Here is a 27,300-nt window from a genome sequence, read left to right on the forward strand (position 1 = left end):
CGGGGAAGGCAATGAAGATGGGTGCTCATCTAACAGGTGCTCCACTCCCTTTGTTCTTTGTATACACATATTCAAATCACATAAGGCAGGGGACAGGATAGGGCCTGTTAACTCATTACTGATTTCCCTAGCAAATAAACCAGCTGCAGGTCCAAGCCCTGGCTTAGTGCTGAGGAGAAGGTGGCATTTGTGTGGGACAGGATGCTTTCATGGAGCCCCTTAGCCAACTTCTTTTGGGACTTAGAGTGCAGAATATATTTTCTACTTGTAGGTAAGATACACTATAAATTATATTTGATTGTCCTTGTGGAAATGGAAATTGATTTTATAAGATTTATCTTTATAAATTTAAAGATATTCCTGTTGTGTTCTCAGATGTTTTGTTTCAGGAAAGTAGCCTAAAAGCTTTTAATCATTTAAATCAGATACTGGCTCCCTGTTTTATGAGTGGAGCTCAAGTTTTAGCACCTAACAAAAATGAGTGCTATACATAATCTATATGTAAAATGTGGGCATTGATTAAATATATATATAGTCACATTTATTGAGTACTATATACATTGTGCATTCTTTTTAAAAAGTAAGGCTGGAGAGGTTCTAAACCAAAGTTTATACAGAAGCTGTTACATACCGCTTTAAAAATTTGTTGAGACAGTCCTGATACATTATTTTTCATTTCATTATGATTAATTTATATATAATATTTAAATGTACTTAAAACACAATTAAGCTTTTAGTCAAATGAAGAATGTCTCCCCAGTAATAGTGCTTTTGTTTGGTATCTGGGTGCAGTTTTCGTAAGTGTGAATTTGTTATCCATGCAGTGGATAAAAAGCAGATGTTCTATGCACTTTGACAAGAATGTCCTGTCAAATGTTAGAGAAACTTATTTCTACAAAGTACTGTAATTAACTTTTTCTATATTTAATTGGGTTTGTAAATGTCAACAGAGGAAATATATACTATTACAAGTGTAGTGCATCCTCTAATCTTTCATCTATAAGAAGAATTTTTCTATCTTCTTTGTGAACCTTATATAAAGTCATCTAGTTTCCTTGATTTTGAGCTAAATACTTTTTCAAGAGTTTTTGCTTCATAACAATTGCAGATTTATATGAAGATTATTCAATCTCTTCTTTAAAAATGAAAAATCTTTGGTTGACAAAAAACACAGCGAATGTATGTTTTCTTTACATTACAACCTTATTGGACATTTTTCATTAAAACCCTACTAGAGATATTGTCATGCAAACAGAGTACTTTAGAGTACATTTGTTCACCAGGAAGTCTCGTCTTATATCCTTACTCAGATATATATATTTTCTAGTAAGGGAAATGTGCTGCTCATACTTAATATCATGACAAGAACCAGGTGCATTGGAGACATGATGCAAAGCCCACTGAAGACATTGACCTCAGAAGCCAAAATTAAGTCCAGTAACAAAGCTCAGTAGAACTTTTTCTTGGGCAAAAATCCCAACCCAGGGAACAGTATTCCTGAGTTTTTCCTGATATAAATGGAGATACAGAAATCACAGCTTCCCTGGTCCATTATATCTGGGATTTTTTTTCATAAATGAACATACTTGCAAAAAGTGAAAAAAATGCAAAAACTAGTATCACTGATCTAGTGACATTTTACACTGGGTTCAGGGAGTTTGGAGAGCTGAAGAGCTAAATGAACACTGGTGAAAAGCAGTTGAGAGTCTAAACTCACTTTGACAAGGAGATGTGCATGTTAAATTCAGAGAATGCTAAAACCTCACTAGGCAGGTTTCAGTTTATGCCATAAACTCAAAAGTTATGTCATAGTTTTTTATTTAAACTAAAACTGCAGCCCTTGTTTTATGTCAACAAGTCTGTTGTGCTTGCTAATACTGGTGATAGCAAAGTGAGATGGAAGCAAAGCACAGATCACTGAGCTCCAAGTGGAGGTCATTTTGGTACAGCCCTTATGGTCATTAAACAAAAACTAGTTTCTGAAATTACATTGTCTTGGAAAAATATATCATATTTGGAAGGCTGTAGGGATAGGAATAATTATATGGAATTTGTGCCTGATGAATATGAATTTAGTTTGGCACATTGGCTTGATTTTGCTATTAACATTAATTCAAGGATTAGTCAAAACGGTCTTCAGTTTAAATTTAAAATCAAGACTAGTCTAATACAAGAGAATCATAGAACCGTTTAGGTTGGAAAAGACCCTTAAGATCATCTAACACTGCCAGTTTCACCATTCAACCTTGTATCTGATCAAAACGTCTACGTGTCTTCTAAGTACCCCCAAGGATAGTGGTGAGTCCACCTCGTCCCTGGGCAGCCCATTCCAATGCCTGAAAACACTTTCGGTGAAGAAGATAACCCTTTCAATAAAGAATATTCCGGACTGCAGAAGGTATGGTCTCTGCAAAAACCAGAATTCTTCCATCAGTGCTCCTGTAAAACCCTTGCCTTCGACAGAGCACCATTTTCTAATAACTTGGCCCAGTCTCAGCCTGCCTTGTCCCTTGCCCTGCCAGCCATGGAGAAGTTCCTGTGTGCTGGTGGCAGTCCACAAAATCATCCTAGCAGAGCCAGATTGAGCAACAAGCCACTCCTGAAGGGACACCAGGGGAAAAATGGAGTTTCCGCCCTCACCACCAATGGTCTTGGCTAAAAGAATTTCCTTAACTGCACATCAAAATGTCTTTCCAAGCTGTTACACGGAGCCAGTTTTCCCTGTGAATCAAGTGATGTTAATTTGCAGTTTCTATTCCCGCAGTTTTTAACTGCAGAGAGAGTAAGCTTTCCAGCCAAAATTCTCTTCTTCTTGCTCTAGTATGGTGTTACCTTTCATGCTGGTGGTCCCACTTACCCTGCTGCTTGCAAGACCTTTTGGGGTTTTGCTAATTTTCTGCACAAACAGATCTGTGAGAAATATTATTTGTTTTACATATTTTATGATTACATTGCAGCTGTTACTGGCTTCTTATCCAACAGCACAATCGCTTATTGATAGCTAAATAAACCCAGAAATTGAGCAGCATCATGTGTAAAGAATGAGGAAGGATATGGACAGATCTTTTAATTGGTCATTTACAGATCTCCCAACTCTCCCATTTACAGATCTCAAACAACTCTCTGTTTGAGAGATGTTTTTTACTTCATTCCAGTTGATATAAAAATTGAAATGTATTTGATATGTTATATAAAATAGATCTCCAACATTACAGATTCTACTGAGAAGTTACTCTCTTTTTCTGTTTTTTTTTTCAACTGGACAACAGCAATTTAAATCTGGTTTGTGCAGTAGGGTTGTCAGGGAATTAACCTCTGAGAAATGTTACACACATATTTTTTAGCAGTCTTTAATAGCACAGTCACATATTTTTCACACGTAGCTCCCTCTGTCCTCCCCCTACTACACACCACTTTCCAGGTAGAAATGTACTCTGTGTGCTTCAGGTGGGGATTTACTTTTTGGTTACAGGTATTTTTCAAGAATCACAGAATCCCAGGTTGGAAGGGACCTCAAGGATCATCTGGTCCAAAGAAAGATGATCAGTAGCAGAAAGAGAATAGATGGTGCCTGGTGAAGGCATTGCATGTTGTCCTGGGTAGTGCATTCTCAGTCTCCAGTGTGCTCTTATGCAGTGTCAGATTACTTAAATCCCTTTTTTTACACGTCCTTACTTATGAGAGGTTGCCTTTTTTTTCCTAGGGTTATGTCTTAGCACTTGCAGTGTGCTTTTCAGCATTACTGAGCACTCAAAGCTGAGCAATTAAACCTGGAGTCAATAGGAATTGCATCTTGAACATACTAAAATATGTTTATATGTATTTTGGGAAATCCAGTCCTTAACATTTCAAAATGATCATCCAAAATAAGTGGGTATTTTTGCTGTTAATTTTCTCTGGGCTTAAATTCTTCACCTATAAAATCTCATCGATTATAATGGTGTTGTGAAATCAGTTCAATAATGTATATGCCTTACATCGTTGCTGTTCTTTTGAGTTCTGTGGAAAAGTTCATGTGAAAATCAATCACTCAGTCCAGAGACTAAACCTTTAATAATGTTCTCTAAATATGCACAGTGAAAAATTATTAAAAAAAACATACATGGGAAAGACAATGATTAACCAAGGAGTGGCCTTTTTGCACCATAATAGAGACAGAATGCTTGGAGAACAGAATTAATCATGTAGCTGAAAAATTTGCTTTTGTGGATATCAACATCAATTCTGCTAATTTCCTAAGACCAGAATACTTGACTTTTGCAGGCTTTTCATAAGTTTAGTCTTGCAGATACTGAGCTGTCATCAATAATAACTATATATAATTATATCAAACAGTCATGGAAGTTCTGCTTGTCACATTTTCAGTCAGTTTCTCAATATAGCTGGCAAAGCAACTAAGAAGTTGCTCTGTAGCTGAACCAACCTAGAAAAAATTCCTAAAAATTGAGTGTGCAATCCAAGACTATTAGAGAGTGTAAGACCTAGGAATTTGAAATATTTTAAAGGGAAAATATTTTATACATTAATGTAAATGTACATTTTCTCATTTTTCTCAAACTTTCAACAGTAAAAGGTCCTTCCTTTGGTTTTCTTTATATTTTGAAGCTGCAGCTAGACCCAACTTCACCAAGGTCAATGAGCATTTGCCTCTTTCTTACTTGATTATCTGAGTTATAACCGTACAAAAAAGTGTAAGTTTTAACATTGAGAGTTTTTTCATTATGAGAATTTCTCATTCAAGTTTTCCAGGTTTTCCAGTTGTGGTTTGGGTTTGTTTATTTGTTTGTTCTTTCATTTTTATGCAGGTATTTGTTCTGCCTTAAAGTTGACAGTACCATCTCATACCATCCATGGTATTGAGGGACAGCCACTTCATCTTACTGTTGACTACAATTTCAATGCTACAGCTTCTGAAATCCAGATAATTTGGCTTTTTGAGAGGCCTCAAAGTAATCCAAAATACTTGCTTGGCTCTGTAAATCAAACAGTAGTTCCAGACTTGGAATACCAGCACAAGTTTACCCTTGTACCACCAAATGCATCTTTGATGATCAATCCATTGCATATCAGCGATGAGGGCAATTATATTGTAAAGGTCAATGTCCGTGGAAATGGGACAATAGCTGCAAGTCAAAAGATTCAAGTAGCTGTTGATGGTAAGTTAGTAAGAGATGGTATCTTCATTTTGAAAATAGAATTGCAAAAGTTTTGAAGTACTGGTTCTTGGTATCCAGTTACAATAGTGTATCGTTTAATGCAACCATACATTAATAAATTCTAACAAGTTATGTTGTTTTGTACTGCTACTGAAGGGAATGATAAAATATGTCATCTTTAAACAAAATTAATATATTGACTGATGTTTCTGTATCATAAGTAAAAAACTGAAGAGGTAGAATTATATAAGAGAATGACAAGAGGCTACTGTAATTTATGGATTACACAGAGAGAGCCCTGTAACTGTTGGGCTTGGAAGAATGAGATGAATGACATCTTGAGGTGACAGAGTTGTAGCTGCCATTTAACTGACAAACCCATCCCAGTTTGCAGCCATCCTCACGACTGGATCACCCAGTGGTGCCCAGTGTGGGCAAAGCTGTGGGCAGTCATACTGAGAAGTCATACATCGTGGGCAGTGTCATGCTTTGTGCTCTTTTCATTTCTATGGCCTCAGTGATTTGTATGTGAGGCAAGAGCTGGAGGCTGTGGTATACCTCACTGCAGCCTTTATCTTATTACCAGTAACCTAAACAGTCTGGTTTTATTCAAGTACTGTAACAATTCTTGCAGTCACCAGCTGAGAGTATGGCTTTCTTTTTTAACCTTTAACCACATTTAATAGATAAAATTTGGAGTATGAGTAATTTCCAGTGAGAATGATGACTGCTATTTGAATCATCTTGACAATGAAGACTGTGATATAGTGGCTTGTCACTTTAACAACTCCTATCTCTTTATTTTACAGTTCCAGTCACAAAGCCAACTGTACATACTGAACCATCTTCAGGGGTAGTGGAATATGTAGGAAATATTACCCTAAAATGTATTCTGGGTAAAGGTACAAGGGTAACTTACCAGTGGATGAAAAATGGGAAGCGTCTCCATGCTGGCCCTAATTATACCTTTTCATCAAACAATGCTACACTTCTAATTGTTCCTGTTGTAAAAGAAGACATTGGGAATTACAGCTGTCTAGTATCTAACCCTGTCAGTGCAATGGAAAGTGAGATAATTGCACCAACCATATATTGTGAGTATATGAAATATTCATTACTACCTTAGTATGAATGATCTGGCTGGAAAGAGTGCCTCTAACTATGGAAATGGGCAGAAAACAGTTGAGTCAACATTATATGTGAGTTTGCATTCCAAATGAGCTTGTTTGTAATAGCTCTAACTGACGACAGGATAATCAAGTTACTCAGTGTTATGTGGTTGTGAAGCTCAGTCTCAACTGCAGAATTCAAATAAGAATTCCATAGACATCTTGAGATCTGGAGGTGATGGGACTTAAAGGAAAAAAAAATAATCAGATGGTTACACATGTAAATATTGTTAAAAATGGAGGTGCCAAACAGTGTCAAAAAGCTAAGCACAGAAAGTACCAGGCTGAAGGACTGGTGTTGGTCGGTTTCTTCAAGATCATTTGGAGTCCAGTCCTGTTTAATACTTCCAGTAATGGCACCAGCATAAAGATTGGGAATATCTCAATGAAGTTAATCTGTGACATTAAATAGGAGGACTGAATAACTAAAACACAGTAGTAGAACTGGTATGAAATTTGCTAGTAAAAACTAAATGGGCACGGCCTTTTAGGGAATAAAAAACATGAACTTCTGCTGGTGAGATTGAGATCTATTGGGAAATAATCAAGACAGTGAGCCTGGATGATTGAGCTATCACAAGATTTTTGTGAACTAGCAGTGTGATTCATGCATGAGAAAGACATATATAATTCTACGGTGATGGGCAAAGGATTTCCAACAAGGAAACAATAGAATACTAATGGCACATAGAAAGTCAGCCCCCATGTAGAATGCTGTGTGCAGTCTCTGCAGCTCCTAGAGCACTGATCTCAAACTGGAAAGAAACAGAAAATAAAGAAATGGGGAAGAGATCCAGAGAACTGTCAGGCTTAGCAAAACTAGAGCTGAAGAGACTGTTTGCTTTCCACATCAAACGGGAAACAGGAGGGAGAAAGAAGAGTTGCATAAAGACCAGTGTTACCAGAAGAATAAACCATAAGGTAGCCATATATTTTGACTGGAAATGGAGGCACCCGAGAAACTAACTGTGAACATAGATTGAGTTCATGAATTAATTTAATCAGTATTCAACAATTTGTAGTATAAATCTTAGAATGGGCACTCATTTTTCCCTGTGCGTCCAGGATTTGCAAGTAGCACATGCTACACGTGACCTCTACTCATGTCCTCAGGGGCTGAACTGTCATTCTCAGTGGAGAGCTGAAATCAGACAGGTCAGGACCTACTTTGCCACCAATCCTGTTCAGATATAACCAGTTTAACAAATGGCAGAGTGGATGGCACAGTGCAAGGTCTGGAACAGGATTCCTGTCCAGCCAAGTGTTAGTGCTCACTCTTGCTTTTACCAAACTCTGTCATCCGGCAACTGGTAGGCAGCATATGCCCTAGACTTGTTATGATTGCACTACCAACAAATTCAGAACCTACACCTCTTACTGTCATATTTTTCTTCTCCTCCTTTCACCTCTTTCATTCTTCTACTTATTTCTTTTTAATTATAACTTGGAAGAATTAGATAAGGGTGTGACTTGCACCTAAAGCGTGCGTCCGGGATCTCTACACTGCACTGTACAGAAAAAGATTGCCTAAATTAGCAAAGATTAACAAGGACATTGTTATATATGAGCTGATTACTAATGCAGACCTTATAAAATTGACAGCAATGCAGACATGAAGATGAAGAAGCTGCTGCAAAGAGTCCCGAACAGGGCAGATGTGAATTGAGCTTCTGTCTCATTAAACAGAGGAATCATGCTAAAACACTCTACAAGGAAATAGCTCCAGCACCATGGGAGTTTTAATTTATCATTACCGTAATTTAAAAAAAACCCCAACATTTCTTCCTCAAGGTAGCACATTTTTAAATGCCTGTTTTTGTACAGTCAGAATCTCAGCTCACTTAAGTGTTTAAATTGCTAAGTGTGAGAGATGAAGGTTTATGAATGCAGTGCCTCTATTGCTTTTTTCATTTTAATGAGCTGTGAATGGGCCTTATACACCTCTTTTTTCAAAGAATACTTACACAAGTAAGTATCCAGCCCAACAGCCTTCTTTCAATGCAATAAAATCAGGTCAAGCTAGAAAAATATCTACCACTCTTGCTGGTGTTCAGACTGCTCTTTTTGTTTGTGGCACAGCCTGCATGGCATTTGCATTTCTGACCTGTTGCACACAGGATCAGCTCCAGAGCAGTGATCACACTGATGGGTGTCTGGGACACTTACACTGACCTTCAGTCTCAGCCCTAGTACTGCTTCCTTCCTTCTTCCTCACTCAACTACATCACAGCAAATTTGAAAAATCTTCCCAAGCTCTAAACTGGAAACCTATTTTTGACCTATTGTTTATCAGAATTTTAAAATGTCAAAGTTACTTCAATGTCCACTTTTCTAGAACATTTTGCTGTTTGAGTGGTTGGGATATGCAGCTCAAAAGATTAGTATATATCAAAAACTTTGAGATTAAGTTTTTCTCCATATGTGTAAATAGCATTGTAAGTATTTGCATTTTCAGAATGTCCTTTGTAATTCATCAGAACTGAGGGTTTGCTTTGTGCGTAATGTAAGATCTGAAAAAAAATGTTAAAACAATGCAATGCTGAAAGACTGCAATACATTTGCTGCTGTCTGTATCCGAGTCAGTGATGGGGATTGAGGTCTTATTTCCTGAGCTGTATGAAGTCACTTATTTTGGTTCAACCTCTGCCTGCAGAGGTAGTTTGTCTCCCAGCTCCCAGTTGTCAATAACAATCCAGAACAGGCTCTGGGATCTCTCCCTGTGCCATATGTCATTGCTGCGGGGGAGTTACTGGAGGTGATAAAGAAAAGGTCACTCACGGTAAATACCTGCCATCTGCTTGGAAACTGTAACAGTCTCATGGTGATAGGAGCAATTGGAAATATTCCCATAGAGCAGTAAATTGTTACTCAGAAAGGATGATTTATTATTTTACAAGTCATTTAGTTAACTGTTTTTACTGAGACAAAAGGCATGTTGAAAACAATACTGGAAAGGAGACATAGAGCTGAGGGACCCATGAAGGCTGTCACCGTGGTTTTTTACTAAGTATCAAATTAGGTTTTTATTTCATTTCTTATTAGTATTATTCTGCTTCTCCATTAGCTATGATGATAATGCACCCCTGAACATGGCTACTGTAGTAGTCTGACCCAGAAACTAATGATTTCAAGAGTGGAAAAAGCTGTTGTCCTAGAGGCTGCAGCAGAAACTGTTGTACTGTATTCATGGAGTTGAACTTAACAAGCTAAGTGGGATTTTCTTCCTTGGGACTTCCCAAAGCTGGAATATATTTACTATTAGAGCAGAGATGGTTAATTACCTGCTTTTCAGGATCATCCTTGAAGCTGTGTCAGCTGTCAGCTACCTCGTGTTTAGGGATCTCGGTGAGGCAAAAAACTGAGCCAGGTGAAGCAGAAGGGTTACCCAGTCCTTGTGTTGACTTCAGCTAGGAATGCCACTTTTCAGATTTTGCCAAGATTTGACTGTTTCTTAAGGAAACCTCTCTCTATTTTTTTCAAACATACTTCCCCAGCCAGTGTGCATCAATGTTTTTATAATGGTTTCTTTCAATTTGCAGCTTTCATAAAAAAGTGTAGTCATGTTGTCAGTGTTACCTTTCTATGCTGCACTGTTACTGATAAAACAGTATCAGAACTCAGTTCTGATTCTTTTGCAAATGTGGCAAATCACCCACCAGTCAGCTATTCTTACCATTAGTCTCTGTTTACACATATCAAAGGTTATATTATCAGTAAAAATAAAAGCTAATTCTAAGAAAGGAAAATTGGATAGGAAGAAGCAACAAATTGCTCTGAAAAGTAAAAAAGTATGTTCCTGCCTATAAATAGTGTGTGAAAGTCTTTACTTTCATTTATGAAAAAGATCAGTACATCCCTTATCCCTTCCCATCTGAAAAAGGGGGGAAGTAAACACCTGTAAAAGGCGAGCCCCTGAAAGAAGCTGTTGTTCTGGGATAGGTCTGTGCTTCAGAGAAGTGTTCATTACAGGGTTCATTACAGTGGCCCTTGGAGACAATAAAGCAAGTGACTCAGGAATTGCAGAGAAGAAGCAGCCCAGCATCTAGAGTTTAAAAAAATGCCTTTATTCTTCAAAGTGGCCCCTGCAATCTAGGTGGGAGCAGCACTAATTCATGCTAAAGTGAGTCTGTATTTTATTTCCCAAGTAAATATTTTGCATGATGTTGGCCATTCCTTAAAATGAGGCTGCAAAAAGCTTGCCACTAGGAAATAAATACAGAAAATAAAAAGCTTGACAAGTACATGTTGTGAAATGTGGACATTTGGTTAAAAGTGGACTAAACTGAAGTCATGTATGGTAGGCATTCTCTTGTCTAAGTCTTCACAAACAGAAAAAACAGAGGCATACCAAAAAATGGCCTGTTTTGTGCTGCAGGTGGCCTGTGTGTTCTTAAAGAATAAATGAGTCATAAAAAAAGACAGATGGTAAATAGAAGTGTACGTTAGAGGAAGCTCTAACATCGGCCTGCATTTCCTGGTGAGAAGTAGAGTCTGAAATGTACCAGTGTGCAGCTTCATGCAGCAGGGAATTTCACATTCAAACCCAGCTACATTATCTTAATTCTTCAGACAACCATAGGAAGGTATAAATATTACTTGATTGCATTGTCTACAGTGGACACAGTACTGTCCCCATTTTTTGCTATACCATTGTATGTGAGGCACTTGTCAGCAGCTTTACTGAACTTCAGGGATCCTACCAAAAAGATATTCTTGGTGTTTTCTTCTTTTGACTCTGTCAATATTAAGTCTGTGCATTTTTGATCATTCACATAAGTCCTTAGGGAATTAACAACAATAAAATTATTAGTTTGTGGGGGTTTTTAACTGAAAAAATTATTTAATAAGGCACATTTTAAGTATTATATTCTCTACATTAATTTCTATACTTTCAAAACTTGAAAATCATTTTAACATATAAAGATATAAAAGCCCCATGATCTGAAATGATCTAATAAAAATAACATGGGAAATATTCCTATAATATTTAAATATATTGTTTCCCTTCTCATTTTCCTATGAAGATTATCCTAGAAATACCTAGCTGCTCAATTTTTTCAGTAATGAACACATGACTATTGGATAATATATGTCTTTTCTAATTATATTCAGAAACACAGTCTTCTTTCAGCACAAGGACTTACTCTTGAAAAAAAATCTTAATTGTTGGAATAGTATAAGCCTACTAAAGTGGGGGAAGGTTAAAGTTTATTCTAGCAGTCATTTATGGAAAACTTTTTCTGAAGTTATCTAAGACCCACTCCACTTTATATTATACCTGTAGAATAGCTCCCTAAATAATTATTATGCTGCTAAATATTACAATTAATGTTTATATACTCCAAGGCTAATTTATTCACTTTTACATTTACAGAGAAATTACTTATGCCAGTAAATTTGGCATTGAAGTAAAAATCAAATATGCCCCTGAAGAAGATATACTCCTTTACTTCATAGCTTTTCCAACTGATTTCAGTTTTCATTCTTTTTATCATATTGATCAATGCATAGACCTGTGCCTTTTCCTTAAACAGCAAATAAACCAATATCGAGTGGATGTAGTTTGAGCTAAACCTGGTACAGATCCAGTTATTGAACTGAAAGCTAGACTAACCTTTAGAATGGATTCTAGGTAAGGCTAGTCTAACTTAAAAATTTTAAGTTTAGAGATATGCTCCTGTTTAAAGTTTAATTATATACTTTGATTTTCATTTTCTCACTGTGTTTTCCTTTTCTTTTTTTTCAATGCAGATGGACCTTATGGTCTTAGAGTTAAGTCAGATAAAGGTCTGAATATAGGGGCAGTGTTTACAGTTGACATGGGAGAAGTTATACTGTTTGACTGTTCAGCAGATTCAAATCCACCAAATACTTATTCGTGGATTCGAAGGGATGACAACACCACTCATGTAATCAAATATGGACCCCACCTGGAAGTTGTGTCTGATAAAGTGGCCCAGAAGACAATAGATTACATGTGCCGTGCTTTCAACAACATGACTGGAAAACGAGATGAAACTCACTTCACAGTCGTGGTTACTTCTGTAGGTAAGAAATTAATGTCATTGCTGTAACTGTAATAACTGATTGGAGTGTCAGCCACATAGAAAGGGATAATTCTTAGAGTATGTATCAGAATTGAGGTCTGGCTAACAATGCAGTAAAGGGCCTTTTGGCCATTCAAGGTTTGCGATACAGGGTTTACTCGCTGTGTGACGCAACTTCGAACAAGGCCCACTAAGACTGAAGTTTTGTGGGGTTTTATTACGATGTTCATAAAAATTATTTCACTGTCATTGTTGTGAATCTCTGGATTGACTGCTAGGTTCTGTTCTCCTACACTATAACCTCAGCTCCTCTATCAGATTGTGTTAAGGAGCAACAAAGCAGTTTTTCAGAAAATCTCCAGAAGCATACAGGGAAGAACAAGATATTGAGGAAGTGTGATATCTCTTATTAGTACAAATGGATACAAGTATTTTCAGATAAAGGAGTGTATGTTATTAATGTTCAACAAGGTAGAATAGATTGCCTTTAGAAAATTTAACAAAGCAATTTCTCTTGTGCAGAACAAAGAGCTCAGCCATTTGTTAGTCAGATAAACAAGGAGAGCAGATGTCCATCATTCAGGATGATTTATTGATTCATCACAAATCCATGGCTTTCAGTATGCTGGAAGAAAGATGCGTTGCAATTTTACAATGAAAATACTGCACTTGAAAACTAAACTTTGTGGTTAGTGGTGAAAGCAAATGCAATAAGAGCTGTGTCAATAGAAATAAACATGACATTTCTCCAGGAAGTTTGTGTAAGCTATGATATATATGTGATGTTCATCAATATGTGTTAAGAAGTGTAAGTTGCACTTGAAATAATAAATTTCCTAATTACAAATATTTTACTTTAATACGTATTATTAAAACATTTTATCCTGTGTATTTAAAAATGTAAAAAGGCCATTTTCCCCCTCTGTAACCATATTCTTTTTGATGAGTGTTTATCCAGATAGCACTAAATCCAGATGTCAAGCCCACACTTTGCAATGCAGCACTGACTGATTCCAAGAGGTATGAATTCACGCTCAAGGCTAAATCTCAGAGATGCTGCTCAGGCTAAATTCTGGTTGTAACTGAATAAACATATCAAGCAAAGACTGTGAAAGTTGCTCCATATTCCTTTTCCCTATCCCCATAATCTAGATATGGAGCCTGGACTATGCCTTTCAAAATACCAGAAACCCCATTTTCAGCAGCAACAGGAAGTCTGATGTTTCAGAAGACCTTACACAACTTCCCAACTAAAGGATAGAAACTCACCTATATGGTGCTATAAACAGCTGCCTAATTAATACTAAAAATGATCATCAAAAAAAAAAGCATCAAGCACTGTTAAATAATTGCATCAGTAAGTTACAATTATATCAACAATTGCACTAAGCTTTTACCCAGTTTTAACCAGATTTCAAAATAAGAGGAGGTATCTCATTATGTGCACAAGCCATTGCTCAGTTCTCAAACTGAGTCAACCTGAGTGTGTTAAATGCATGCAGAGCATGTCTTTGTTTTCTGCACTGGTATGATTATTGAATCTAAATTTGAAATAATTAATTTTAAAGGACAATTTTAAGAACTCATCTGATTTTCCAGCATTTGGCCTTTTTTTCCCCTAAGGAAAGCAGTACATTGAAGGACTATGAAAAAATTTGGTGAAATTGGAGTGATTTATTTTCCCTTATCTTCAGGACACATCTAGTTCTAAATCCTCATATTTAATCTTCATGATAACCACTGCACATGCAGCCAGCACAATGACAGTGTACAATAGAGATGTAAGTAGATGTAAACAATTCTAGCTCTCTGCACAGGAGTTCATCAAGTACAGGAAATACATCCAGCTAAATAGTACACATTTGAATTGTACTTATAAAGCTGGCACTGACAAATATGCACCATTAATTTACATATACGGATTGTGACATGGCCATCAATTATGAGAATTCTGCACAGTTCAGAGCAAAGGTGGAGATTAAGGGTGCACAAGCAACTATGTCTGGCACTTCCTATCACGTTCCTGTCTTTCCAAAATTCACTGCAAATGTTTTCCATGTGCTTTTGAATATGTAATTTTAGGCAATTTGTATTTGTGTTGTATCAGTAAATCCTGCTGGCAAACTGCTGCTAATGCATATCCCAGCAAAAGATCTGAGCAAGGGAAAGAAATATTTTAGATATATTTAGACATGAATTCAAACAAACATAATTTATTGGGTTTTGATGGGGTTTGATAAACAACCAGACCGTCAGTGATCTGAAAATCTTGATAAAAAGTATAATGGTTCTTTTATCCCCTCCTACTCTACAGCTCCTACCACTTAGAGGATTTCCCTCCCATCTAACACAACCTGCTCACTTGTCACCCAGTTTCTTGGTAGTTCAGTGTCTCTATGCCTAAAGTTAGAATACAATCCTACTTTTTGTGATGCTGTGATTTGTGGATTATATTAACTAACCTTCATTTAACTCTAGGTACCAACCTTCTTCTGGACTTGTTTTTGATATGCGTATCATTGCTTTCTTAGTTGAAGATTTGTGGGGAAAAGTAAATATTACCAATTCACAAGAACCCAAATTTTGTACCTGTTTTGTATCTCTATGCAGCTTTACTAGCTTCAAAGTAATTTCAAAAGATGTATTTTTCAGTGTCATTGTAGCACATTGTAGAGAACAAGAAACTAAATACACTATTCATCTTCTTTGTCACAGGGTTGGAAAAGCTGGCCCAGAAGGGAAAATCTTTATCTTCACTTGCAGTAATAACAGGAATTTCGTTATTTTTGATCCTAGCTATGACTTTTTTATTCCTGTGGAAAAGATATCAGCCATATAAAGGTATGTAAATGTTAGGCACAGTCCAGTTGTTCTTTTGAATCGTCAGAGCAAAAGGAATAATTTTTTTTCTTCTTCTTTTCAGTGATACAACAGAAGCTGCAAAGCAGGTACAAAAATAAATCATTCTTAGGTCTTGAAGTCCTTTCTATCAAGAGAATTGTATTTTATCATATTAATTTTCTTTCCTTGACTTGTGACGTCAAACTGAGAAACATGTTTATGTTTTCTAGGCCAGAGGCCGATTACAGAAAGGCACAGGCATTTTCAGGTAATGCTAATAAAAGAAATATGAGCATAAGGTCAAAATCCTTTCCTGAAAAAAAAAATCTCCACATAAAAAAGAAAGAAGACAAGGAAGGGAAGTGTGTTTTTAACTTGAGTTGCACACCTCTATGTTAGCTTAGGACCAAAATGACAAGTCAGCATAGATTTAGCTCATGCCTGGATTTCACAGCAGTATGTACCCTATTGGCTTGAATTCTAGCTGTTAATCTCAGTATTTTGAGGTTAGAGTCATCTGTATCCCACTGCTCTCACCATATGACATAAATTATTGTCATTCTGGGATAGCAGTAAGAGGAGATACACCATGGGAGGATCACAATTACAGATGTTCATGGCACCAATTGTTACAAAATCATGAGATAATAACATGATATTACAGTGTATATATTTAACCTTCTACCATATTCTGTACTACCTTTCTCTCTGTCATCAGGACCCAGAGTGGTTTTTTTCACTTTCTCTTTTCCCTCCACAATCCTTCCCACATGATCCTGGGCAGGATATGGAGACCAGCCATCCTTTGGAAGGGTAGCACTTTTATTCCCATCCCTTTCTACCAGAGTGTCAGAGCAGACTGTAAACTGCTACATGCATGAGAATAGGGAACTATACAAATCTTAGGAAGGTAAGAATTTCACTTGAGCACAGAGAGCCCTTCACCCAAACAAGTGATATCAGAGGACAGGATCTCAACATTGTTGTTGGTGCTGCAGTCTTTGCTGTGGAGTGATGCCCAAGAGACAGCTGAGAGTCTCCAATGTCCTGGACAGTGGGAGGGTAGAGAAAGAGACTAACTACGCCTAACTAGCAGCTGTTAACTACATCTAAATACAAGCTGTACCTGGCATCCCAAATAATAATTTGGCACCTATTAGTATCATGTTTCCTTTTATTATTGTCAGCATTGTAAAAGATTCAGGTGGTACTGCCTCACTGCAGTGTAGATGTGCAGAGTTTATGGATTGGGCCTCTTTTCTATGGGAAATGAAAGTAAATTTGTCACTTTAGCCTTCCAGCAAAGACAGTACCAATGGCTCTACCAAAACTAAGGTTAGCAAGATGCCCCTCACTTGGTCCAAGATGTTGGAGATCACCAAGCACTGTGCACACCAGCTGTGCAGCTGCCCTTCCTCAGTCTACACCAGTTTAAGAGCTTGGCAGGGAAGTAGTTTAAATCAGATCACATAAACAGTATTCAGATGTTTTAAAAATTAGGCCAAAATACTTTGCCAACCATTATTTTCCAGGTTCATATTACATCTTGATCCTTTTTTTTCATGTTTGTCTGTTCTAACTTTAGGACATGAAAGTGCTTCAGATGATTTTGGGATATATGAGTTTGTCGCTTTTCCTGATCTTGCCAGTGGTTCTAGGGTATGTGCTTTTATATCATAAGCAGATGGTTCCTCATCTATTTCTTAAGGTGTGCTAAATATCTGTACTAGAATCCTTCCATAGGTTTACTTCTTGTTGCTTTTTACAGATGTCTGTATGACACTATATTCATGGCTATTGTTTGCCCAGTATTTACTCTTTCTTTACTGCATTACTAGTTCAGTACTTTGTATCAGCATGGTGCAGTAAGGAATAACCAAGCTCTAAAGACAGGAATCTCCATTCAACTACCCTATATTAAAAGAATATTAGTAGTGTTAGGTAACACTGAACCACTTGTGTCACACAAGTAACTATTGTGATGCCATTTTGTCCCTTGACCCTAATATTGCTGCTCATGCAAAATGCAACTCTGTCAGTGCAGAAAAGTCTCAGGGAGGTATTTAAAATTTTCATTGTAAAAAAATATGTAAGCCAAATCTCAACTGTATTTCACAAAAACCTATTTGTTTAGCTTCATGTATTGTAGAGCAGGACAAGCAAAGGAATTTTGCTAGCAGAAAAAAATCCTACTGCATTTGCTGCTTCTATGCATTGTGTCTTTGCTGAGATTACTATATAGTAGTTGGAGATGATTCTGAATGTTGTTTAAAAGGACCAAGAAAAAATCAGAAACAGGACCACAAAATTTAGGGACAACAGAGTGAAATTGGGAGGAAGCGGAAGAGCGACTTCCCCACGCTAGAGAAAATTTCTGGCAATAGAATGTTGTGCCTTTTGAGAGTATCAATATGTTCAGGTAAGGGAGAGCTCTCAAAGCATGGTTACAGGGTCACATTGTCACACCTATTTTGTTATTATGATTAGTACTCACAATACATGATGTATTAGGAAAAAACCAGTCATAGACTAATAAATTCTCTGATGGAGTTGGATGATTGAAATATACATTTATAGGGCTAGAGTGCTATCATAAATGTTAGTGGAGAGGACAGACTTTTACAGCAGCAGAGATAAAAGGCTCTTAGAAAACAGAGGAACTGAACTGTATCTGTGACAGTTTGTGACAATGAGAGGCTTATTAATTTAGAGATCAGGCCCTAAATGATTACAGCCTTCAGTACACTGTGATATTATACTGAAGAGGGTATATTTAGATTATGTATTAGGAATAAATTATGTACTGTGAGGGTGGTGAGGCATTGGAACAGGTTGCCTCAGTTGTGAATGTCCCATAACTGGAAGTGTTCAAAGTCAGGTTGGACTTTGAGCAACCTGGTCTAGTGAAAGATGTCCCTGCCCATGGCAGGAGAGGGGTTGCAGGTAGATGATCTTTAAGGTCCCTTCCAACCCAAACCTTCTATGATTCTATATCCCTTAGGCTGATCATATCACAATTCTGCAAGAATCAGGGCCTTGGTAGGTCAGAAGGGAGAGACTAGTGACAAGGACAACAGAATGGATGTACAAGCAAAGAAATCTATAATAATTTTCAGTAAAATTTCAAGGAGAAACTCCTCTGGTTTATGTTCAGTTACTCAGATTTGTAGTATTGCAGATAAAGTCGGCATTTGATCCACTCATTCACTGATTTGATCCACTGTCAGCCTGACCTCAATGCCTGGCAAGGTTATGGAGCAGATCATTCTCAGTGCAATCACACAGCACCTACAGAATGGACAAGGGATCAGACCCAGCCAACACGGGTTTACGAAGGGCAGGTCCTGTCTGACCAACCTGATCTCCTTTTATGATCAGGTGACCTGCCTGGTGGATGAGGGGAAGGCTGTGGATGTTGTCTACATGGCCTTCAGCAAAGCCTTTGACACCATCTCCCACAGCATACTCCTGAAAAAACTGGCAGCCCAGGGCTTGGATAGGGGCACTCTGTGCTGGGGTAGGAACTGGCTGGAGGGCCGGGCCCAGAGAGTGGTGGGGAACGGTGCTGCATCCAGTTGGCACCCGGTCACTAGTGGTGTCCCCCAGGGATCAGTGTTGGACCCAGTTTTTTTTAATATCTTTATTGATGATTTAGATGAAGAGATTGAGTCCACCATGAGCAAATTTGCAGATGACACTGAGTTGGGGGGAGTGTCGATCAGCTGGAAGGCAGGAGGGCTCTGCAGAGGCACCTGGACAGGCTGGAGAGTTGGGCTGATTCCAATGGGATGAGGTTCAACAAGGCCAAGTGCCGGGTCCTGCACTTTGGCCACAACAACCCCATGCAGCACTACAGGCTGGGCACAGAGTGGCTGGAGAGCAGCCAGGCAGAAAGGGACCTGGGAGTTTGGATCAACAGGAAGCTGAACATGAGCCAGCAGTGTGCCCAGGTGGCCAAGAAGGCCAATGGCATCCTGGCCTGGATCAGGAAAAGTGTGGCCAGCAGGACCAGGGAAGTGATTCTTCCCCTGTACTCGACAGTGGTGAGGCCACACCTGGAGTACTGTGTCCAGTTCTGGGCCCCTCAGCTCAGGAAGGATATTGAGGTGCTGGAGCAGATCCAGAGAAGAGCAACGAGGCTGGTGAAGGGACTTGAGCACAAATCCTATGAAGAGAGGCTGAGGGAACTGGGGTTGTTTAGCCTGGAGAAGAGGATGCTCAGGGGAGACCTCATCACTCTCTACAACTCCCTGAAAGGAGGTTGTAGCCAGGTGGGGGTTGGTCTCTTCTCCCAGGCATCTATCAGTAAGACAAGAGGGCATGGTCTTAAGCTGTGCCAGGGGAGGTTTAGGTTGGATATTAGGAAGAAATTCTTTACAGAGAGGGTAATCAGGCCTTGGAATGGGCTGCCCAGGGAAGTGGTGGATTCACTGTCCCTGGAGGTTCTTAAGATGAGACTGGATGTGGCACTTAGTGCCATGGTCTAACACAGTGGTGTTGGATCAAGGGTTGGACTTGATGATCTCGGAGGTCCCTTCCAACTCGGCTGATTTTATGATTCTATGATTCTATGATTTTGGTTAGTAGAGAAAGGGAAAAATAAGAAAGTGGAGATAATGAAGAGCTGGAGGTAGGGTATAGCCAGAAAGACTGGGAATTTCTTATGGTTGGGGAGTCTAGGTATGTCTGTTGTGTTGACATAAGATCAGATTAATATACTAAAGATATTGAACAATTTCATTATTACTTCATTTATGGAAATTCTTTGCACTTCTCTGTCTTTGACATGCTAGTGGGAGTTTTATGCTGAACCCATGCCCTGAATATTTTCTCCTTTTTTACTGTCTGTTCTTCTGCTCTCTCTTTATTGAATGTTTCTTTCTTGACTTGCGGTATGTTAATATAAAGTACTTGCTATATTAAATGCAGAAGTTGCATCCTAAATCTTCTAAGGTGCTAACTGAATTTAAAACTATTACTTGCCTTATTATAAATGTGATGAATACTTACCCAAAATGAAATGTAAACTAATAGACACGACCTGTTCAAGCCACACAAAACATTGATGAAAAGTTAAAAAAAAGACAAGTTACATTATCAGTCTAATTTCTGTTAAATCTTTTCCTATTTTTACTTACAGTAGGAATACACTTTGCTACTTTTAGGTTTCAAGTCAAGCTGTTCCTGGCTCTGACTTTGTCCCAGGCCAGGATATGCTTAATACGGTTTATGAAGTTATTCAGCATGTTCCTGACCAGCCGCAACAAGACCACCAACAGTAAGTTAAAGGCTGCGTTCACTCATGTGGTAGCTCAAAGGCAAAAACTTCAGCATCTGGAACAATTTAAATTTTGGTAGCTGTTATTTGATTCCATTGAGAGCGGTAAGGAAGGAAAACAGGTAAAAGCTACACCAGTTCCTCCACCTTTGTCTTTAGAGCAAAAGAATTTTGTTCTGCAGTACCTTGTCTGGGAACTCCACAGAAACACTTTTGCTGAGTTAAACACCAGGAAGGCCACAGCATGTTGTTCTTATGTGGTTAGCGTCTGGTAGACCTGGTTTTGTTCAAGTCACCTGCTGTGCAGCGCTTCTTGGCATAAGAAGAGTGGATACACTGTAAAGTTTCTGTAATTGCAGTATAGCTGCCATAAATCTTTTGTGAATATTGAAAGTCTTTCTTACAAATTAAGAACAGGACACAAGACTTTATTTGATAACAAGCCTATTATATCACATTGTCCATTTTTTTATGATGTGTTCTATTTCTTTTTCGGTTGAAAAGAAAAATACACACTCTTACCCATATAGTAGTCAGTTGGCTTAATAATCACATTGTTTATGTGACTGCATTAGCATGCTGTACTTACAGTACAAAAAATTTTGTGCCAGTTTTATCTTCAACTGTGTGTCCAAATTACATATGCAAACATACAGCCATGGTTGTAAAAACAAGTTGTGAGAAAGCAACAATGAATTACTAATTATGCTTTTGTTCTGCTTGGCATTTTTCACTTCGAACCCTAAGATGATTTTTAAAGCCAGATGTACAAAATAGCATTCATAAAGTACATATTTTTTTATTCTTCCCTCCTACATGTCTTCCTTCTCAATTCTCTCACTGATACGTGACCCCTCTGAAAAAAGGAATAAATGCAACAAAAAGGTAACTTAACTTTGTGACAGTTCAGATTTCAACTCAAACTTCGCAAAGCATATTCTGTAGTTGTAAAGAACTAATTTGCATAAACCTGTTTTGCTGCTCTTTTCATATTTCATATTTTAAAAAAGAAACATAGGAACAAAATTTTCACTAATAACACAAAATCTGCTAAGCATGATAGTGGGTAAACTACTCAGATTAGAAAGACCATGTTCATGAATTTTCCAATTCCTGACCTGCTGAGAAGGAACACTCTGAGTCATAAATAAATAAGGACAACAGTGAACACTGGTGCTTACAGCAGGATGCTTCAGCATTCAGTATAAGGGAAAAACAAAACACCACAGAACAGGGAATAAAGCTGGGAAAGTAATTGCAAACTCCTGTAGTGCAAAGTAATGATTGCTTATGGATGAATCCCACAGACTTGGTATGCAGCCATCTGTACAATAATCAGCAATATTCATGAGAAAAATGGTACAAAACTTGATTGTGCTCTGCTTATGGCAGGAATCTCTCTTTGTACAAAACAAAAAGAACAGATATGGGAGCCAAACAGTTTTATTAGTAAACTGATCATTTTGCTCTTATTCCCAGTGCTTCCAACTGGAACTGCTGTAATTTCATAAATGTATTAAAATAAATGTGCAAAGAAAAGTCAAAGGCAATGTTTCATTCTCAGATTTGCAGTCTGAAAATCCTTCAAATCCTCTCTTGAGTGTAACTTCACCAGCATTAGCTGGTGTTCTCTCTCTTGCTCTTAGAAATCCCAATGAGAGTACAAGCACATTCACAGACTAGCCAATGCCTAACACCTGGGAATAGCTTTTCCCTTCCACTTTTCTTTGTGCTTTTATCAGCATTTTTATCCTTTTATCCACACATGCACTTATGCCTTTGACACACTAAACAGTTACAAAATTTTAAATGCACATCAGCTCTTAAAAGGTAAAAATACCGCTAAAAAATAATTAAACTCTTCAACTCTCTTGGGTTTGGACTGCTGTACTCATAACCTAATTGCAGTTGAAACATGAGGTGAGATGATAGCTGGCTGTGCAAAGTTTTATATTCATGTGTTCACATTAGTTGCTGTTCACAACAGTCTTTTGCAGATTCACCTCCTCTGCTCCTCAAAAGAATCAAATGGAAAACTCAAAGTCAGATTTTGAGGAAACTGTTCTGCTCCATCTCTCCACAGTCAGTGGGAGTTACAGGACTGTCACATACTCAAGTATTTCATTAAGACTCTTTTAAGCCATGTTGGTTTGGGGGTTTTATGACATTTTTTGCACATTTTTTTCAGCAAAATATAAATTGTGTGACAAACAGTACAACAGGCTCTTCCACATATGAAAGAAATATGAAAGTGGCTGTAAATGCTAATGAGCTAGAGATTTAGCCAGCTTTTACAGATAAACACTGACAACCCTCAACTGTTCTGATAACAGAAACTCTCTGTAACTTGGTTTTCATTTTCACTCCAAATGAAGATAATTTTACATCATCTCCCTCTCCTCTGATCCACAGTGTTTCTCTCAGATCAAGACTTAATCATTTCACAGATTTCTGCTCTGCCAGCTGCTGAAGAGCAGTGAGGATGCAAAGTCTTGCCAGGCATTTCAGCACAGGGTTTGTACTGTGGACTGCACTGACTCAGCCCACCATTACCACCACCCTTTAGCAAGTGCTCCAATACATTATTGTTGGTAATGCATGAGCAGCTTGAAATATCTGTCCTGAAAGAGCAGCAATGCAGGGTGCCATATTAGCAATTATATTATCTATGTCTCAAATCTGTCTTGTCTTTTAAATATTAGACATATTATGCATACTGAAGATTCAGTCAATGGGTTGCAAATGTGCCCCAAGAGCAGGCTGAAGAACTGTTTTACTTCTGTAATTAGAACTGCTGGTTTGTTTACATGTTTACAACAGTGTTTTTTCTAAAGAAAAGAAAGGCAGCATTGTGGACAACTGTTATATATATCTATATATATGTTCTTTCCTAGATGTATATGAAGACATGGGAACAGGAAATCAAAGCATCTACAAGTACTTCTTTTTCTTTATAACATACTGAAAGGAAATGCCAACAACTCCAAGAATGGCAAAGGCTTGTGCCACGTTTGCTTGAAATAGCAATTTTTCTTCAGACTGACAGTCCCTTTCCTTGGGGTGCTCCAAACTGCCCATTTCTTAATTTTTTCTTTTTTAAAGTAATAATTCCCTGAAAAATACACGTATTTTTCATTAATTTCTTTTCTTTATTGGTGAACAGAAAAGACAAAGAGACAGCTTTAAAAATGCAGTATAAAACCTATAGATTTTAGTAAAATAATCAGTAGAGGCACAAGAAGAAATCAGGCCCAAGATGCCACCCTCACTTGTTTTATTAAAAAATGGCAAAAATCGCATATGAGAGTTTTTCATTGGTGTTGACTTTTACAAGAATACTGCCATGAAAAGTAATAAATGCAATATGACAGATTGCAAAATACATTTGAGGTTTAAAATAAAGTCTTTTAACTCATTTAATGTGACACTGTATTTTAATTTACAAACATAGAAGCTGATCTGTCAGGCAGTTAGAATTTAAAAATGTACATATGTATATTATTCAAAATAATGTGTTCTCATTAAATTCTGTTTCCTTTGCATTTTAACTGTTTTTCTATTTTCTGCTGAAGAGCATGTTTCTCATTGACTAGGAGAGCAAGTAATATTCAAGTTATTTCTTAAAGCTGCAGAATGTTCAGGCTATTTGTGTATTAAAATGGTAATTCTCCAGTGCAAATGAATCCGATCTTACTCTGTTTAAACAGTGTGCTACAAGTACCTTCACAAATAGAGGAATACTCTTCCAGAAGCTTCTGTTAGCAGGCATCTGAATCCTGCAGAAAAATTCACTATTATTTCCTCAGAGTCAGCTATTAGATGGTGTCAGTTGGCTGCAGCCAGGGAAAAGGGGAATTATGAACTGAATTAATCTGCAGGGAAAAAAAAAGGATACTTCAGTAACAGCTAATTGTGTGGGAAATCATTAGTGTGAGTAATGAGAAAGCATACAGTGTCTCCATCCTTTAAGACAGGCTGAATGGGATTATTTAAAGCACTCTTGTTTATGAAAAATTATTTCCACTCATTTAAAGTACCTCCCTAATATGCATTTAGTAAACATTCTTCCTGTCTCCATCTTTAAAACACAAGGAAAAATAACACAGTTTTCAGTGAATATTCTGATCTTGTGATGCTGAAAAAAGGGAAAAGGACATCTTCACCGTTGCATGTGAGGAAAATAGGATTTGGCATTTCACAGAGGCAGCTGATGCAGCCCAAATATGCAAGAAATACTGACGTAATCTAAAAGAATGTAGTCACCAGATTTGCTCCCTAAGAAATAACCCTCTGACATGAAGGCATCAGGCAGAGGCTGTAAGCATAAACATTTGGGCAAAATTCTAAAGTACTGAAGTTGTCCCAAAGGACTTATTTAGGAACTCAGGGGGTTCCCCACAAATTCCCCCATTGTTCATTTAAAGCTGACTTCATCTGTGTGTTTCACGTTGAGACAGCCCTTTGGGATGTGCGAAGTCTGAGTTTCTGCTTCTTTTTCTTTTCTTGATGGAGTGCTCTGAAATGAGCATACAGATTTCTTGAGACCATTCCATCCAGACCATCTCAGACATATAATGTCACTGCAGGGCCACAGGGCAGCAAGTGCAAATGGATTAAAAAAAAAATTACTGTTTCTGCATCTCTAGAGCCTTTGTATTTAAAACTGACAGTAGTATACATTTTTCTAAGTTTTTCTGATGAAAATAAAAAGAATTGGTTCAATATCAGTTCTGTTCTGCATGCTTTTAAGCTCACTTAGGCCCATGCCTAAGTGCATTTTAAGTTTCCCCAAACATTTTGTTTCAGAATCTGTGTATGTGTCTTGATAATGGATCAGCAAGCTGTTTTGGATTAAGCCATTTGTCAATAATGCGAGATGACCTCAGCAATCCAAGACAAAAGTCCACCCTAACAGTCTATCAAACTTCTGCAAAATACCTGTAAAAATACCTGTAATTTTAATAAAATAATTTTGTTTATGCATCACATAATGCCTAATAGTTCTGTGGGTCCATTTATGGCTATGCATTTTCACTGGAAAGGTCACATAGCATTAGGTTGGTAGATAAGAAACAAAAATCTGCCTGTTGAAAGTAAATTGTTCCCCGGGGGTTCTGTATGCAGGTCATGGTTGCCACATTCTCACTCTCCACTTCCACATTCTCACTCTTCACTTACAACCAAAATTTACAGAGAAAAACTCAACTGGTAGGGAAATTTATTTCTTTATAGAAAGAAGAAATATTCATTGTCTGGGTTAAATAATTCTACTAACCATGGCAGCAGAACCAACTCTGCAAATAGAATTATGTTATTGCAAGGGACAGAAAGCAAACACAGGCAAGTTGCCTTCTGCTGTTATTATATTGTTCTCATCTCTTTTTCTTTCACTGCATCTTGTGTGTTACTAGCTGTTAACCAAACATCTATTGGTGGTTTAAACTCCTGTTCAAACTGTGCTCATTCTTTACTGTTCTTCCAAAATCTGCACAGTGCATTGAGCTACTTTTCATGGAGAAATACTTTTGGTGGAGGTATAAAAACAATAAACTATGGAGAAAAAACAAATTCTGAAATGTCATGTAATTTTAATGGATGAAAAAGGCAGCCTTTTCATATTGTATTCTTGCTCTTTTCTCCCTGGAACTACAACATTCAAAAGAGATTGATAAGTTTTTATTTATTAATGTAAAATCTTTTCCAAATTTTACCAAACCAGTGGAAGGTTTATCCAGTGAACTAGATGATGTATACATTGGGCTGTTCAAATATGAGTTGGGTATAATGAGAAAGCAGTATGTTCAAAGCTTGAAATGGGGTGGGGGGAGATTTTAAAAAAGTCTTGCCATGTTTTTCCCCCAGTCCTTTTGGTGGAGGCTTTTACCATTTCATTTACCCACTGATAAGGGTCAAGAATGGCTTTGATGAAGTGAGGCTGTGGACTTAAGATCAAAGGTAGGGAACATAAGCCATAACTCTGGAAGTTTGAAGTGTAGGAACAGCAACAGCAGTCAGACCATCTCCAGGCACTTGTACCAAGTCACAAGGTGGTGTGTAGTACTTGATCTTTTCTTACTACATAGCTTAAAGGCAATTCATAAGAATACTGAAGAATATGGGCTGTCACCACTGCTCATGTGGGAATGCTCCATCTTACACTTTGTTATGGCTTTCAAATATTAACTCCTTCTTTCGGGGCAACAGACTATATTCCACAGTCCTATTAAGACTGCGGGAAGATCAAGACCAACAGTGTCCTGGGCAGCATTAGGAGAAGCATTGCCAGCAGGGTGAGGGAGGTGACCCTTCCCTTCTACTCAGCACTGGTGAAACACATCTGGAGTGCTGGGTCCAGGGCTGGGCTCCCCAGTACAAGACATGGACACACCAGATCAAATCCAGAGAAGACCCACAACAGGGATCATCTGCCATACAATGGTGAGTTGAGAAAGCTGAGACTGTTCAACCTGAAGAAGAGGTGCCTCAGGGGGATCTTATCGATGTTTATAATATAAGAAAAATCTTTTATAGTGTCAAGGCGGTCACACTCTGGAAGTGGCTGGCTGCCCAGAGAAGCTGTAGAGTCTCTGTCCTTGAAGATATTGCAAACCCACTGGATGCAGTCCCAGGCAACCTGCTGTAGTTTAACTAAAATTTGCACTGGCCCATGCCATCTAAGGAGAGAATCTGGGATGCAAAGCATAGAATTACAAGAGTAGTTATTTTATTCATGCATATGAGGTATCCCATTCAAAGCAATGCAAGCGTTCAGGTGCAACAGGATTTTACTAATTACTGTTTAACAAACA

At 37.8% G+C, this 27,300-nt stretch overlaps 1 protein-coding gene across 4 annotated transcripts; it reads left to right on the top strand.

Annotated features, from left to right (window-relative positions):
• Positions 1–26,112, top strand: HEPACAM2 (HEPACAM family member 2). 4 transcript variants are annotated; one of them, XM_051802178.1, is made up of 11 exons: positions 2–271; positions 4,806–5,156; positions 5,966–6,250; positions 12,077–12,373; positions 15,088–15,213; positions 15,296–15,320; positions 15,444–15,481; positions 16,799–16,872; positions 20,379–20,491; positions 21,358–21,376; positions 23,386–26,111. In XM_051802178.1, exons 1-11 carry the CDS (start codon positions 202–204, stop codon positions 23,446–23,448), a joined length of 1,461 nt encoding a protein of 486 aa, XP_051658138.1. In that variant the 5' UTR covers positions 2–201; the 3' UTR covers positions 23,449–26,111. The 4 variants fall into 4 exon arrangements, with proteins under 4 accessions (XP_051658135.1, XP_051658137.1, XP_051658138.1 ...); XM_051802175.1 differs by having other exon boundaries at positions 1–271; positions 15,296–15,481; XM_051802177.1 differs by lacking the exon at positions 21,358–21,376 and having other exon boundaries at positions 1–271; positions 15,296–15,481; positions 23,386–26,112.
• The last annotated feature ends 1,188 nt before the right edge of the window (positions 26,113–27,300 follow it).

The sequence above is a fragment of the Manacus candei genome, unplaced genomic scaffold (assembly GCF_025592945.1).
Source record: "Manacus candei isolate 608988 ecotype Guabito, Panama unplaced genomic scaffold, ASM2559294v1 h1tg000056l, whole genome shotgun sequence".
NCBI classification, from domain to species: Eukaryota; Metazoa; Chordata; class Aves; order Passeriformes; family Pipridae; genus Manacus; species Manacus candei.

Coding starts and splice junctions, on each gene's coding strand:
- HEPACAM2 (XM_051802175.1), top strand. CDS start 202: ATGCTTTCATGGAGCCCCTTAGCCAACTTCTTTTGGGACTTAGAGTGC. Junction 15,214..15,295: donor AAGATATCAGCCATATAAAG/GTATGTAAATGT, acceptor TCTTCTTTTCAG/TGATACAACAGAAGCTGCAA. Junction 16,873..20,378: donor ATCTTGCCAGTGGTTCTAGG/GTATGTGCTTTT, acceptor TGCTACTTTTAG/GTTTCAAGTCAAGCTGTTCC.